At 33.9% G+C, this 16529-nt stretch overlaps 1 protein-coding gene across 2 annotated transcripts; it reads right to left on the minus strand.

Annotated features, from left to right (window-relative positions):
• Nucleotides 1-8790: 8790 nt before the first annotated feature.
• LOC111878522 (heavy metal-associated isoprenylated plant protein 39) lies at nucleotides 8791-12378 on the minus strand. Of its 2 annotated transcripts, XM_023875039.3 has the most exons (3): nucleotides 12177-12377; nucleotides 11650-11725; nucleotides 8791-9637 (listed from the first exon to the last, which is right to left on the minus strand). In XM_023875039.3, exons 1-3 carry the CDS (start codon nucleotides 12180-12182, stop codon nucleotides 9150-9152), a joined length of 570 nt encoding a protein of 189 aa, XP_023730807.1. In that variant the 5' UTR covers nucleotides 12183-12377; the 3' UTR covers nucleotides 8791-9149. The 2 variants fall into 2 exon arrangements, with proteins under 2 accessions (XP_023730807.1, XP_052626220.1); XM_052770260.1 differs by lacking the exon at nucleotides 11650-11725 and having other exon boundaries at nucleotides 12177-12378.
• Between the last annotated feature and the right edge of the window lie 4151 nt (nucleotides 12379-16529).

Below are 16529 nucleotides of genomic sequence, written 5' to 3' on the forward strand. Positions count from 1 at the left end.
CATCATTGGTATGCCTCCCTTTCAGTTGCTTCATGGGAGGAGATTTTAGACTTCGATTTGTTGGGGTGAGGTCGGTCAGCGAATGATGGGGAGCACCAAAGTGGTGCTCAAGGCCACTGATTTGATTCAGCAGGTGTGGGATAGGTTGCAGATTGCACAAAGTAGGAAGAAGAGTTATGCAGATCGATGTTGTTCCGATATCGAGTTTCAGGTGGCGGATCTTGTACTTTTAAAGGTGTCACCTTGGAAAGGTTTCATCCGGTTTCGGAAGCAGGGCAAGTTGGGCCCCAGATTCATAGGACCTTTCAAGTCATCGCTCGGGTGGGCAAGGTTGCGTATCAATTGGATCTACCCGCCAAGCTTCACCAGATTCACATCACATTTTATGTATCTAAACTGCGGAAGTGTTTTACTGATGATTCCACAGTGGTATCATTGGATGACATTCAAGTTGACGAGGGCTTGAACTTTGTAGAGAGACCAGTTGCGATTCTATACATGAAAACGAAGACCGTGCACAACAAGGTAGTTGGTTTAATGAAGGTGCAATGATAGCACCGAAAGGGTTTAGAGTGGACCTGGGAACTCGAAGGCAAGATAATGGAGCACTATCCAAAGTTATTTGCAGCTGCGGATTTCGAGGACGAAATCTGATTCAAGTAGGGGAGAGTTGTAACATCCATTTTCCATGGTAATGCATTTTCCCATGTTATTTATTTTAATTTATAATTATAGAGGTTTTGGATGGGCCATGACGTGGTGGCTAAGGCCCCACAACATCGAAATTGTGTGAATGGATCATGGAGCTATGTAGTACCACGGCGTGGCAGCCTATTTTCCATGGTGTGGTGACCATTTTGGTGCCACATTTGGCAACCTTTATCCTCTAAAATCTCTCCCCACCCAAAACCTAGCCTATTTGTTTGTATTTTTAGTGTGTGAAGCCTTTTGTGAAGCTTGAAGGAAGGAGAAGCTCGTCTTGTGGTTTGTTAGCTTGGTTCCAGGTTAGATCGAACATCTTCATCTTATTTCAGACCTTGTGGAGGTATAAAGTCTCAATCTTGGTCTTTGTTTCTCTAGATCTTGCTCTAGGTCTTTTTATGAATTTTTTTAGTCCCAATCTTCTTGGCCTTGGAGTTAAAATGTACTCCAGAGCCTTTAGGGTGCATATTTTGGCTTCTAGACCATGGTGTTGGTTGGAAAGCGGGCTTCCATGAATCATTTTGGTGTCCAAGCCTTTGGTGTAATCATTAAGAACTTTGGAGTAGAGATCTTGACTTATTGGGGTGTCTTAATGGATAAAGTTGGAAACTTTATCCATCGAGACCTTGAAGAGATTTAGCTATGAGCTTTGGAATTCTTGGGATTAGGATTTAAGAGCTTAATCCATTAAGTTTTCTTGTATAATTTCCACGGTGTGGCGACTTTCTTGTCGTGACGTGGGGACTAATCTGGTCGCGACTATGTTGGTTGGATTTTGCTACGGCTCGATAGCATGTCTACAATAGTGTGGAAAGCTTATTTTGATCGGGAGTAAGTTAGATTACCATGAAGTGGCAATTGGTTGGCCACAATGTGGAAGGCAGCTGGAGTTGCTTTGATCATTGACTTTTTTACATGAGTTGACTTTTAGTCAAAAGACTAGTTTTAGAAGGTAGACTAACAGTTTACCTTGTATTATTCTTTAGGAGGTGTGTAGCATCCACTTTTTGACTATGTGAGCCTGTTAGCTATTGACTACATTTATGAGGTGAGTCTTCTCACTATACTGTGTAGCATGATATTTGTCTTTATGACTCTTGCATGTATGTTAGGTTGGGTCCGTTTGTTTGTATGTTAGTTAGTGCAAGACCGAGGACTCTTATAACACTATTTATGGTACAATCCATGAACTGTTGGTAAGAATAGCATGACTCATCAAGTACCAAATCAAATAATGATTTCTTTTTATTTCCAACTACACTCCTTATGGTAGTGTTTTGGGTGAAAACAGCTTATGAAACTTTTTCATAATTCCTTAGATGATCGATATAGTTTTGACTAAGATGCTCATAATCCCTAGTGGATCTAAGTATCTCATCCTCTTGCCCAGTTGATTCTTAACTTCGTTTTATGAGAGCTTTAAACACCTTAAAGGTTCCAAACTTATGTTTATTCAGATAAACATGTTCATACCTAACAAAGTTGTGCTTACAATGTATTGTGGGTAATATATTTTTAACCCAAATTAATTATTTATTATGGCTAGGATCCATATTTGGTTTTGTGATGTGTAAAGGGATGTCATAAACACACCACAAAGTTATTTAGGTAGGTAAACCCCTTTTCCAATTTTATTCTCCATGAAACTCCTAGATTTATTGAGATTAATTGAGTGTGTCCAATGACAAGTTAATCTCGGATTATGCTCGTCTCAATTTTATGACAGGGATGTCGCGAATCATAGTACAGATGATGAATCAACCATGCAAAACCATGTGACCTTTGATCCAAATTATTCTCACATTGATGTGTCGGTTAACCACATATGATCCATCAATAAAATAAATTTTTTGAGTGCCACATCATTTTCAACTTATACCCTCGTTTGATGTGTCAGTTAACTATACACGCTCCATCAACATAATATAAAGAAAATGTGTGTTTTCATGGGTAGAATATGGCTCATGTTTTTATAAATTGGGATTATGATTTACTAACATTTCATTCCTTTTAATATTTTAGTTAATACTTTTTAACTTTAAACACTTATTCTATCAAACCCATTCGACAACTCCATTCTCAAAAGGCAAAGAGGCTGTAAGGGTGGTAAGCAATGAAATTTTCAAAAACCGTCCTCATTATGAATAGAAGAGACCTCCTTAAACCACTCTTACAACACCAGACTTGGATGTATCTAGTCTTGGTTCAACGATAACATTAATACTAAACATGTGAGGGCAAATGTTTGTAATAATTTCTTATATATATAATAATCTTATTATAATATGTAGGTAAATTTAAATATTTTAAATTTTTTCTTTATCCTTTTAAATATTCAAATTTAATTCTCTAATTAAAGAATATTCAAAATTAAATATTCATATTTAAATTCTAACTTAAAGAATATTCAAAAATTAATTAATTAAATTTTTAGATTTAAATTCTTATTTAATAATGAACTAATCTTAGAATGAATATTCAGATTTAAACCCTTTCAAATAATATATAAACCAAGAGGCTTTATCCTTAAATTCGAGAGATGCAAAAAAAATCTAGAAACTTAAAATAATTGGGACGAGCCCCGTCCAAGAATGGGTGCATTGCGTTCTGCGATTATCATGTTTTCAAATTTAATTTTTTAAGCAGTGCTCGTAATTAAAACCTAAAAGCTCTTATACAACTGTTGGGTTTTAATACATCTATACAAACTAGATTAGTGCGGAGAAATAATCAAATTAATCCCTATGTGTACATGCACCATAGGATCTAGGTTTTACGAATTATAGCAGCCTCTTTTAAAACTGAAAATCTACTAAGAAACACATAATTACTAACCTATTTTGTAGCTTGATCATGATCTTATTGAACCCTTCGTGAACCTACTTGATCCAACAATGTGCTTAGATGAAAGGACCCAACAGAGAATCCCTATAATGGAATCACACCCAAGACTCCAAAGAGGGAACCAAAAGAAAACTAGGAGAGGGACAAACTTCTACAAACCCTATAAAGGGTTAAGAAATTCTTTCCATAAAAAGGTAGAGAAGAAGTAGGCGAAATTTCAAGCCAATATGCAAGGAGTAATGAAACCCTTAGCACCCTATTTATAGCCTTAAAACACTTGTCAAGTTTCATCTCCCACCCTATGTCGGATTGAGATGATTTTCGAAATTCAACTTCCATCCAATATGGGATAGAAATTTCAAATTCACTTAATCCTTTAAGGGTTCTAGAACATTCCAATTAATAAATCTTTTAACTATTTTATACTCAACCCCTTGAACCAATTAATTCCAAAATAGTTTCTAATTAAATTATTAAACAAAAAATTAATAAACTAATTTTCTCCTTGACTCTATTTTTTTAATTTCTCATTTTTTGTCATTTAGGCAACCCAAAATGATCATGTTATTATTTAGAAATATTACAATTTAGTTAATGACCTTAGACATTATTTTCAACAACTAAAACCTATTATGCCCCAGTGTCTAGTCTTTGTTGAAAAAAACTCATAGAGCGCCTCTAATGTATTACTAATGTGTAAAAATATTTCTCTGCTTATACGAAAAAGTCCAACGAATGTTATATCATCATAAATATCGTTATCAACAAAGTAATCGCGTACCAAACATCCAGGTGCAGCTTGTCACTCTCGGTTGACAATGATTCTTATATGTCTAGCATATGTGGACTCCTCACAACAACATTTTGAACAACTTTATAGAATGTTGTGATAAACTCCACGTCATCCAAATTTTAATTTTCAAAATCCATATTTATGGTGTTAAAAATAATAAAAGATGTTGATGATATTGTGTGAAATTAGAGTGATATATATATATATATATATATATATATATATATATATATGTGTGTGTGTGTGTGTGTATGTATGTATGTATAATTGTAAACGAATATAAAAGGTTAATTTAATATGAGTAAGAATTAAACTCGTGACTCATGGGTTTGGTCAATATGAAAAAATCTATCTTCCATACCATCTACTTGTTTTATGAAAAAATTTATCTTCCATACCATCTACTTGCTTCACTAATACTTAATAGGGATGGAACAAGGAGGAGTATTAGTAATTCCAATTCTATATCTGATTATAATATTATATCAAACCCAGTCACTTCCCATCGAGTACCCGATTAGTAAATACTCATCGCGTTTGTGGGTATCCTTTTGGGTATCGGTTAACCCATTTATGATAGCAGTTGCTTCCAAAATAACTTGATTTTTTTAAATAATTTTGATTTCTAATGTAACATCCCAAAAACCATGATAAAATTTTCATTTTTATAAAGCATTTTCATGAAACCAAAAGATAGTCAAGTATTGTTTTCATGTCAAATCCATGAAATCAGAGTAGTAAATGGTCTCTCAAAATGTAAATTAGCAGGAGGATGTGTATGATCATGCCTTTGCCTTTCCCCAATCATCCGATGTACCTGAAAACATGGATACCAACAACTGTAAGCCAAATCTTAGTGAGTCCCCCCAAAATACCCCACACAACAGTACACATACAATGCATGCACACAAGTCTTATAGAACAGGGCCGGACCGCCACATGAGCCTTCAACATTCAGTTGGACCGCTCCCGAGCCTTCATCATTAGCTGGGACGCTCCTTTTGGGCCTACAATATCAACTGGACCGTCATGGGTATCTTGGCCTTCATCACAAATTAGGACCACCTCAACCCAACCATATTATGTCGACATATGAAAACAATAATCAATAACCAAAAAGTACATGTAATCATATAGATCTTCCAATCTAACAGATCAGTACAACATAGAAACATCCTATACATAAAGAATCATAACACAATCTAGTGGGCCGATATTGGTGCCTTCAACCAATGAGTAAAGTGAGAAAACTCACCTTGGAGAACCGGATAAATACAACAACGCTACTCCTTTCACTGACCAATCCCTCGAACCGCATAAAAACCAAAACAGATAAATCCTCAATTAACACCCAACTTCCTCCAAGTTCGACCCAAGGTTAAACTGTTCAAAATTCAACGGTCAAAGGTCCACAAATTCAACGGTCAACTTAGTCAAAGTCAACTTCACGTCGTGACCATTCTTTGGTCATGTCGTGGGGATGCAAAGACAATAAAAGCATGATTCCAGGCACTGTCACATCGTGACTTCTGCTCAGAAGGCAAAAATCTTCATTAAGTGCTTAATCTCTTTAGACAAAGGCCCATAACCTCAGATGTAGTTCCTAAATAGATTCGTAATTGATAAAGTTTCCAACTTTATCCATTAGGATGGTCAAAGCAACAACGATCTAGTCTTTAAGTATCAAAGGTACCAAGAATGCATCTTTCTCAACTTAATCCATTAAGTCCAAGTCTCCAACCTTTAGAATTGAATGAACATGATGTTTAGATGGATAAAGTTTCCAACTTTATCCATAATAATATCCCACTTTCAAGATCTAAACTTTAATACACTAAAATGACCTAAAGGACAATGAAAACTTGCATGGCTAAAAGGGGAAGGAAAAGATCATAACTTTTACTAGTCCATGAGGTCCAAGAAGCATTCCAAACTGATCAAAAGATGTTGGAGTTCACTCAACTCCAAGATCACCCATAAAATGGACCAAAAGTGCCAAAAACCGCAAATAAAGAGATCTAAAGAACTAAAAAGAAAGATATGAACTTGATACTCACAATAGTCCAGAAATGGAGTGACTTTGATGGATCCAAACTTGAAACAACATTCCTTGCAACCAAAAGAATCTTCTTGATCTTCAAGCTTCATCAATATATCACAAAAAACATTCAACTCCATTTTCGGCGATCTTTATATACATGGAAAGATATTGATGAGATCCATAACTCTATATAAGGCGGGTGGGTGATGGATAAAAAACTTTATTTTGGAACGATGTATCGCTAGGTGATCATTCCTTTATGTGTAGATTCTCTCGTTTATTTCTTTTGGAAAATGATAGAGATTGGTTGGTTGAATATTGTTGGAACTAAAATGGGTGGGTTGGAATTGACGACGTCATATTAGTAGAGCGGTTGAACTAAATCAGATGGATAATTTGAATGCTTTACTTAGTTTGATTAATATTTCTGATCGAGCGGATAGTTGGAGATGGAATCTGGGACATAATGCCTTTTATACGATCAGTGATACTAGAAAATATATTTTGTTGAATTTTAGACTTGATATTAAACAATCCAATAATTAGTATTATGAACTAATCACGAATTATTTAGAATAGATAAACAAACAAATGGACAGATAATATTTATGATTAAATATCCAAACTTTTTCACAAACAACCAATGATTAATATAGATGATTAAACGTTGATATGTTGCAAAATTAATAAATCCAATTATTATTATTATTATTGTTACCAAGTTTCGTCTAGAAATTAGAATGATCCTTCTTGATCGGATTTGATTATAAGAAAGGAACTGAAGCAGGCCATCCTGTTATTGGACGAATATAAATGTGAAACAATGATGTAAAACTGACCTGTTTGTAGTTGATCTCAGTTTGTAGAAACCTGCACAAATCTGACTAATGTTCTTAAAGGTTTTTACTTCGCTTCTATTAGTTGTAAGCAACAAAGTAAAACCCCGGGATTTAATGCAGACTTATCGATTTTCCAACAGCAATGGAAAACGACAAAACGCAAAGTAGAAGAAATCGTCGAGAGATAGATAGAGAGAGAGAGAGAGAGAGAGGTGAATTTCGTGTGTGAAATATGGGTCCTAGGGAGTTGTATTCATAGGTTTCGAAACCCTAGAACCCGGTTCGGTCCAACTCGACCGATCCTGTAACTGCTAAAAATAAAAGCTTATTAGCTCCCAATGACCGATGCGTCATGCGAAGTTCGCTTAAAGCGCGCACTCATGACATCGACTCAACTAGGCGTGCATGTGTGGTCTTAGCCCACCGCTCGATCCACTTAAAGACTTTGAAGGTCTATTAAGAGAAAAACATTATAAACCCACTAAATGTTTCTCCCCCACCTCCCCCCCCCCCCCCCCCCCCCCCCAATGTGGGATAATAGAAACTAGTCAATTTGCTTATTCCATTAAAAGTTACAACATATTGACGATTACAATCTTCCTCATTATGTTTTTGAAACTCGATGGAATAGGAGTGTTATGCGATTTGGCATATTACCAAATTGCACTAATTTGGTGTATAGGGGGGATTGACTTGGAGTTGGACCTTTGCCCAACTTCTACTTTGGTTACGGAGATTAGCAACCGCACTTTCATTATGAGTGATATAACGATAGCTTTATGGTCTAAAATTGGGATACAGTGCGATCAGATTATCCCGAATTTTGTCTCGGTGGACTACATTTTTCTTTGAATTGATTCATGTCATATGACAACAACGAGAAGGTCGGTTTTGGAAGATGTTATATTGACTCTTCTGTGAGAGATTTGAACGTATTGGAAGAGTATTATTTTTGGTGAAAAGAAGATCAGAAAAGATAGTTTAATTGACTTGATGAAGAACTTGTCATTTGATTGGTTTGTGAATTGGTACATCATTGTAAAAATTGATTAGATTTCTTGGCTAAATAACTCAATTTTTATGGCCCCACTCTAAATGTTTGAGCTATTAAAAAAAAGTGATATCATTTCATTTCAATCATGCAATGTGACTCGAATATTATCACGACATAAAATCTACTCTAATAAATGAATATTCATTTTACCACATGTCAATCTCTCATAAGTTTTGACACTTGTCATTTTGTAGTATTTTTGAAATAAATAATATTCACATATAAATTTCTAGGTTTTTTAATTTTCAAAATTAAAATGTCATATAATATATATAGTTATATAAGTAAAGTATTATATATAATAAATATTATCATAAATCGCAATAAATATGTTTTTTTTCTTTTTTATTTTTAAATTTAATTTTAAAAAAAAAATACTTAATGTTATACTTTGATTTTTAATTTTTTTTATTTAACTCATGTAAGTATGAAAAGATTACATGTGCCATGTTAACCAAATGACTTAACTGATAATTTTACAAGTCATGTATCTAAAACCAACCACAAAATACCAAACTACCAGAAAGATAATAATTAAGATTCAAACTTAATCTATTTACATATTTACATTATACATTATTGAAAAGTACAACCAAAATTTCTTATTTAATACATCTCCTAGACAACTTAAACAAAATCCCAATAACGCATACCGTTCTTTTATACAAAATACAAAAGAAAAAAAAAACTTCTATGCTTTTTAGGCGTTTGTGCCTTAACTTTTGCATCAAGATAATGCATAATGACACCACCCAAAAATTATGAAAACCCCGAACAATATACAACTTTTACCCCTTGACCTATAGGTCAAGATAGTATTTCGGCTTTCGATCCAAAACTTGTTGCTTGAAAAAGTATTCTTGATGTGCAATTATTTCAACAGATAACACACGCATTTGGATTCTCCTCTATACTGTGGTGATGTGGTTGATAAGGTGGTTGGTAATGTGGTTGGTAATTCGGTTGGTAGTTATTATAGTAGGCGTTCATTGGAGGGTAATATGGTCTATATTGTGGTGGCATACGCATCGGGATCATTTGTTGTGGTGGTGCGCTTTTCTTCTCTTCCTTACCACCTTCTTCTTTCTTTTTCTGTTCTTCCTTTTGAGCTTCTTCTTTTTTCCCTTCTTCCTTCTTCTCTTCTTCTTTCTTCGGTTCTTCTTTCTTGTCATCCTTCTTTGCTTCATCTTTCTTACCTTCTTCCTTCTTTGGTTCTTCTTTCTTCTCTGGCTCTTTAGCGGGACCCACTGATATTATATCTGTCGACCAAAACTTTCTAAGTTTGCTCACAACACTGATTGGATCAACAGTTCCGACAACTATCAATGTTCTATCCTTCATGTTCATCGTGATTGAATCAATCCCTACAAAAGGCATAACCAGTTTTATTAAATATATTTTCCAATTTTTTAATAACTTCTGAGATGAATCGCGTCCACTTTGTTAGTAGTTTCTTGTAAGATGTATGTGACTATCATAAGAGCACCAAAACATTTTTTATAGATATAAATATATTTGATTTATATGTCAAAAATAAGAAGTTATTGATTTGTAAATATAGTATTTGTTTTATATGTCAAAAATGTTTTTGGGCTCTTATGATAGTCGCATAGATTTTAATATAAAGTTAATGAAAACAAAATAATAACATTTAATAAAATAAATTTGTCAATTATTCTTAAATACAAAAGTTTTTCAATAAAATCATGCTACATGTTCGTAATTGGCCCCTACAAAACTACCATACAGCTCGACCTAGTTCTATCATTTTCAATGATAAATAGTATATTTCCAACTTTGTTTTATGTTTTTATTATAAGATTTATTATTAAAATACAGTCAATGAACTATAATATACTTTTCATTATAAGTGTTTTTGTTTTTATTTTCTTGAAATCTAGTATACTTTGAAAATAATACCTACGGGATACCATATTGTCCATCTGTTCTTTGTCTTTGTATTTCATTTTGGTTGTTTTTTATTATTCTTTTAAAACATAATCTACTTTTAAAACAGACACAATCTTTTTAAATCTCAAATGTTAAAGCAACCACAACCACTCCTCGTGTGATGCGTACTTAATGCCTGCACAAAGTCGTTTTTATCGCTTTATGCGATCATTTATGAATGTAGACTTCGAACGATATTGCGTTTTCAGTTTTTGAAAAAGAAAAAAAAATAAGAAAAAATATATGGGACCCGTTAAAATTTCGTAGTCCTTGTGAATAAAATTTCACATCAAGAAAAAAAATAATAAGGTAAATTATGAATCAAATGACAAATATACCCTTTGGAATCCCCACTTCACCTCTCACCCAACAAACTCCACCGACCCACTAAGCAAGGGGCCAAAAGGGAATGCCATATAGGACAAATGAGCCACATCATTCTTGTTGGAAACAAATGGTGAAATAAATGTGTCTGTTTTTATTATAAAACTCTTATAAATTAAAATTAATCTTTTTTAATCTTTTGATATTAAGTTTACTTTTATCTTTTTTTTTTTTTAACAGCGGTTTACTTTTATCTTAATAGTAATAATTGTAAAATATAGGAACCATTGATATTCATAAAGAACTTTTTTCATTATCTTATTTAGATTAATTTATATTTTATATATTTAACCAATAAGTGAGTATATTTTATGAATCACATGTTAAATCAAATGTTATAATCTAATAAACCAATAAACAATAACATTTAGTTTGACAGATAGCTCAATGAAATACATTGTTGATAATCAAATACCAAACATATGGTATAATAGAAAAAACCTTTATGAAAAACAATTCATGATTTCATCTCATTAATATTAATATCATCTAATAGCTGTTAATTGGTAAATTAAAAAATTTAAAAAGAAATTTTAGGAAACATTTACATGTGTTGATCGTCTAAATCAAACTGTTTGTGCTTATTGAAGTAGCAAAAAATATAACTTTCCTTTTTTGCTTATTCCGAAAATTCATGTGTCAGTGTGTACAATTGGTACTGCATAAGGTACAAGTGTCTGTTGTTGGGAATGTGACATAAGATCAAGAAATGACAAGTCCATGTGGAGTAAAGAAAAAGAAACTCAAGGAAGCCATGAATTCATCATAAAGCGAATCAACTTGTCCTGTTGAAGAACATGTTGTTTTTGACTTTCAAGAGTCAAATTTGACTAGCTTTTAAATCCAAATTTATCAAAACAATCAAGCTGCTTTTAGAGAAATAATCGAAATCTATTTTGATTTTGTGTATGAATTTTGATTAAAAATAGCTAAAAAAACTAAAAAAAGCAATATAAAATTTGAATTTGAAAGATACCAAATTTGAATAATAATAATAATAATAATAGAAATTGAAGTCGAAGATGATCATGGTTATGGTTACCTGAGAGAGTGGATACACTCTTTAGAGCTTTTCTTTTCTCTTTATCATCATGCAAATCCAATTTCAATATGAACTTCTGAAATTCGAAATCAGAAAATACGAAACTATAAGATTGAATCACTTCGAATCTACTCCACGATTTGCAGAGTTTAAAAGTGTTTCAGAAATCAAGAAAATGTTCATGAAAACAGATTTGGGATTCAAACACCCATCAAGAACAGATTCAAAGTTTTCTGCAACAAATTCCGGGTTCCTCTTTTAGAACAAGAAATCATAATCCCATCAAGAATCTGAGCTTAAAATAACAAAAACAGATTAATAAATTGGAAAACAGAATAAACAGAAAGTTGTTTTCGAAGCTGTCTGAAAGCAGATTCCGGATTCCAATTTAGAACTAGATATCAAAAACACGTCAAGAATCTGAGCTTGAGAACAAAAAGAAGGATCATTGAACTCTATAAAGAATCATGGAAACAGAAAGTGAAACGAATATATTAAACAAAAATAAAGAATTAAATGAATCGTACCTTCATGTAGTTGTTTTGAATTGGGTCCCTAAAGATGAGAGAATTGGGGATCAGAAAAAAGAAGAAAAAAAAAAGTTGAGAGAAAGAGAGAAAGGGGAGTGGAAATGAATAAGATTAATGGTTTGTTGAAAAGGGAAGAAGATTTATGGACAGAGAATGAAGAATTAGAATCAAACAAGAATTTGCAGAGTAGGAGAGAGATTACAAAACCAATTTAGAAAAGGTTAAATACAAATTTGGATAATCATTTATAGTTTCTTTCTTCATTTTAGTTTTTAAGCATATTGTCGACAAATTTTTTTTGTTTAATTTTTATCATCTATACAATAATACAGATTATATACATATTTTTGTTCAGTTGACAAAGTATATAACTGTATTATTTTTAATACGATTTTATTAAAATATTGTTTTTTTTTATTATGTATATTTATTTATTTTACAATTTCCTTTATATATTTGTTCTGTTGTAGACTCACCACTCCCTATCTTCAAACCTTTCATGTTCGTCCATCACCCAAAATTAGTATTTTTATTGTAAAAAAATTCCCACTTGGACAAAATGAGGCACTTTCAAAGGTGATCGATCAGTTTGAAATTGAGACCATAGATCAATTACATAGAAAAATACATAAAAATAAGTGTCAACGGGTTCAGTTGAAGCTATTAAGTTGAAATTGAAACCATTAAAGACTTGGCAAATAAAAGTGATCAAGCGAGTAAAGATGCTAGGCTACTCAATTGAAAATTTGAGGCAATGTCAATTTCATTAACATGGAGTAGCAGATGAAGTGTGCCTAAAGTGTCTTGCGAGGGATGCAAATATTCAAAGATTGGGATTTGTTTCTGTAAATGTTGGAGTGTGGCTCCTCGGTGGAAGCAGAAAGATTAAGTGTTTAATCGGATACAGGATACAGTATTAATAGTAAATCAAGTATGTTTTCTTAGGCTAAATGGTATGGAGCACTAAACCACATGTGGCGTCCGACGTGGCTAGCCAAAAGACGCGCGAACACCGCCTATGAGCTCCTTGGGTTGGTTGTGACGTGGTCGCTGAGACGGAGAAAGACACCCAATCACTGCTTTTTCTCACAAACAGTTACATATTTGAAAATTTCTTTTGTATCTGTTGGAAACAATTTTTTTTTTTAATTTTCAAATTAAAAAACATATCTTACAATCAAAAATTCAACAAGTCTGCGAAAAATATAGAAATTAGGCTCTAAAGTTTTTAGTATTTATGTTTTATTTTCTATGTTTTTTTAGTAATTTAGGTTTTTTTTTTTTCGAACAACTGCATTTTTATATATTAAATATTCTAGTAAGTTACTAAAATGTTGAAAAAATAATAATTACAATGGATTTAAAAGTCAAGCATTCCAAACTACAACAGAGTTGGAGGCTGGAATATTCAACCAAGAAAAATAATTGATCACTATAGTATCAAAAATGAAAATTTTCTTTGACCTGCAAATTGCCAAAAGTAAATACGAAGACGCCAAATAAACCAAAATGATGTTAAAATAACAACTTCCTGATGTTGTTTTTTGACAGTAGGGAGTTGACAATCATCAACCCACAAAAGTCATTCCTTTATCGAGAGTACCACAGAAAGCACCAAACCACACCACTTTGCAATAAGCTTCCAAACATCAACCCCTACGTAATAGGGATGTCAAAAAGTTTCGTGGGGGCCCCGTCCCGTATGGGGGGCATTTGTTGAAAAAAATGGGGGACGGGGGCGGGGGCGGGGGCAGGTTAACCCCCGTTTTAATTTCAGGGGCGGGGGTGGGGGTTGGTAGTCCTGTCCCGAAACCCCCGTGGGGGCCCCGTTAATAAATTATATAAATTGACATATATTAATTATATAAGTATAATAAACAATAAAATTATTTTTACGTACAAAAATTCAACAAAAAACATGTTTTTAAGTTGTTTGTAACATGTAAAATTATGTTATAAATATTTATTTATTATCCAAAAAATAGTTTCTTTTAGCCCAAATAAGTTAGCCCAAAATCAATCGGGGGCGAGGGCGGGGGTCAGAAGGGGAATTCGAGGGCAGGGGCGGAGTTGGAAAGGATGGAGATTTCGGGGGCGGGGGAATGGGAAAATTTTCGGGGTGGGGGAGGGGGATGCAATCCCCGTCCCGTTTACCCACGTTGACATTCCTACTACGTAACATGGAAAAAAAACAAGTGTTGAACAATTTCCACCCCACAACAACATACTAGGCACAGGATGAACGAGATTTCAATTACTTTCTTAACGTTCTGGGGTGGATGATGTCATGTCAAGTATCACAACACATGCATTATAATAATCAAAGTACAACAAAACATTGCATTAATAGTAATAGTTTTACATGGTTTACATTACGATACATCAAAGTAATACAAGTAAGTATAATAAGTACAGTTTGGTACTAAGCTATCTTCATCAACAGCTCCAGGAATGTACATGTCTAATGCTAACCTGAGAATACAAGTTATTTGAAAAGCGAGTATCAACATTTTTACAAATGCTGGTGAGTTCATAAGTATTTAGTGTCATTTTTATCCAAATAACTTTAATAAAAGTGGTAGTTTTAGAGTATCCATTAACTTAGAATCCTTTCCAGAAAATCCTATATTTTCTTTAATAAAAGCAGTCTTCTACCAAGACTGGACGAAGTTATGTGGTAAAAAGTAGTTTCCCTTAATCGCTATCATTATCAAAATACAGAATTTGATTATTAAAGAAAGCAAGAGAAATCTGGGAATAACATATGCCTCAGCAGTGAAGACTGTTGACTAAGGCAAAAGAAATCTTAGACTCCAAGAGAGTATCGAACAAACGACACGCTTGGCTCAGTCTAACCAAGGGAGACACAGACCCCAGACGGTACTGAATGAAAGGTACGGCTAGCAAGGTCTAAAACAAGGAATACAGACCCCAGACAGTATCAAATGAAAGGTACAACTAGTAAGGTCTAAAAACAGTGTGACTCTGAGAGTGGGTTTTCAGCATACAGTGTAAAATACAGTGTGAAATACCATTACCTTAAGGCCATGAATTATAAGGTAACCTGGGATACTCGTAACCATACTAACCGACACTAGAGTACCTGACGCCCTACAAGCGTCTATAAGATGTAACATTTGTCACCCCTTCGCTTGGTAGGCCGTGGACTGTAGCTAGCAGTCAGGGTGCGGGGGTGTCAATCCCGTATAGATCTATACACACAATGTCCGCTCTCCCTACATGAGACTCTGGTTACCAACTAGACGACGAAGAAGGCCGTGTCCCGAAGATGCATCCCAAATAGTGGGTAGTGGGTTTCCAATATAAGTGTTGAACTAGAGGTAGAGACTCATAAATGAACTGACTAGAGTAAACCTATATGGCTATGCTCGTATACATAAGATATGACTAATGAATCAAACGACCTTCGGACGGACATCCGATCCCACCAGACCAAATCTCAATGAAGAAAAGGAAATAAGGCGAACAAACCTTCCTAAGTCCTTCAATCATTATTTATATGCATCTATACAAGCACAGGCATACATCTAACAACGGTTGAGTGTGTAAAAAGTGGAAACATATCATGAAGTATAACCAAATTGTGATGTATAAACGAATTGTGTGGAATAACCGAATTGTGAAGTATAAGCATACAGTGTGGAATAACCGAATCATGAAGTATAAGCATACAGTGTGGAATAACCGAATCGTGAAGTATAAGTGTACAGTGTGGAATAACCAAATCGTGAAGTATAAGCATACAGTGTGGAATAACCGGATCGTGAAGTATAAGCGTTACCAAATATAAGTGTGTCACGAAGTAGAAGCGACAACAAATGAAGTAAGAGCGTCTAATAGGCATAAGCGACTACAAGTATAAGCGAAATAGAGGCAATAACAAGTATAAACGCATCACAAAGTGAAAGCGCTATCAAGTAGGAGTTTAAACTAAGAGGGAGTATCAAAACATGGAAGAAAACCTTTATACTTGAGAAAATCACAGCTTGGTGTTCTTTGGTAAAATAAGTTTGAAAACCTTTAGAATTTCTTTGGAAACTTTTCATAAACCAGTTTAAAATGAACTTTGGTAAAACAGTATAAGTAAGAGTTTTGAACAAGTGAAAACCTTTTGGAAAACCATTTATAGTATCCTACTTGGTAAAACAGTTTACAGTGTGGTAAATCCTTGTGCATGCGGGTTATCAATCACATGTGATTGATATGATAACTGGCATGTTTAACTTGTATTCCCCCCCCCCCCTATAAAACATGTAAAAACATTTAAAAGGTTCATTCAGGGGTATGAACTCACCTGGTGTAAGTGGATCCGACAAAGGTGCCGGTTGG

The sequence above is a fragment of the Lactuca sativa genome, chromosome 4, assembly GCF_002870075.4.
Source record: "Lactuca sativa cultivar Salinas chromosome 4, Lsat_Salinas_v11, whole genome shotgun sequence".
NCBI classification, from domain to species: Eukaryota; Viridiplantae; Streptophyta; class Magnoliopsida; order Asterales; family Asteraceae; genus Lactuca; species Lactuca sativa.

What these genes read in the sequence shown, in the direction of transcription:
- LOC111878522 (XM_023875039.3), bottom strand. An exon ending in GAGTGTATCCACTCTCTCAG is followed by an intron (nt 9,638 to 11,649) that starts GTAACCATAACC and finishes TGCCTTTTGTAG; the next exon opens with GGATTGATTCAATCACGATG.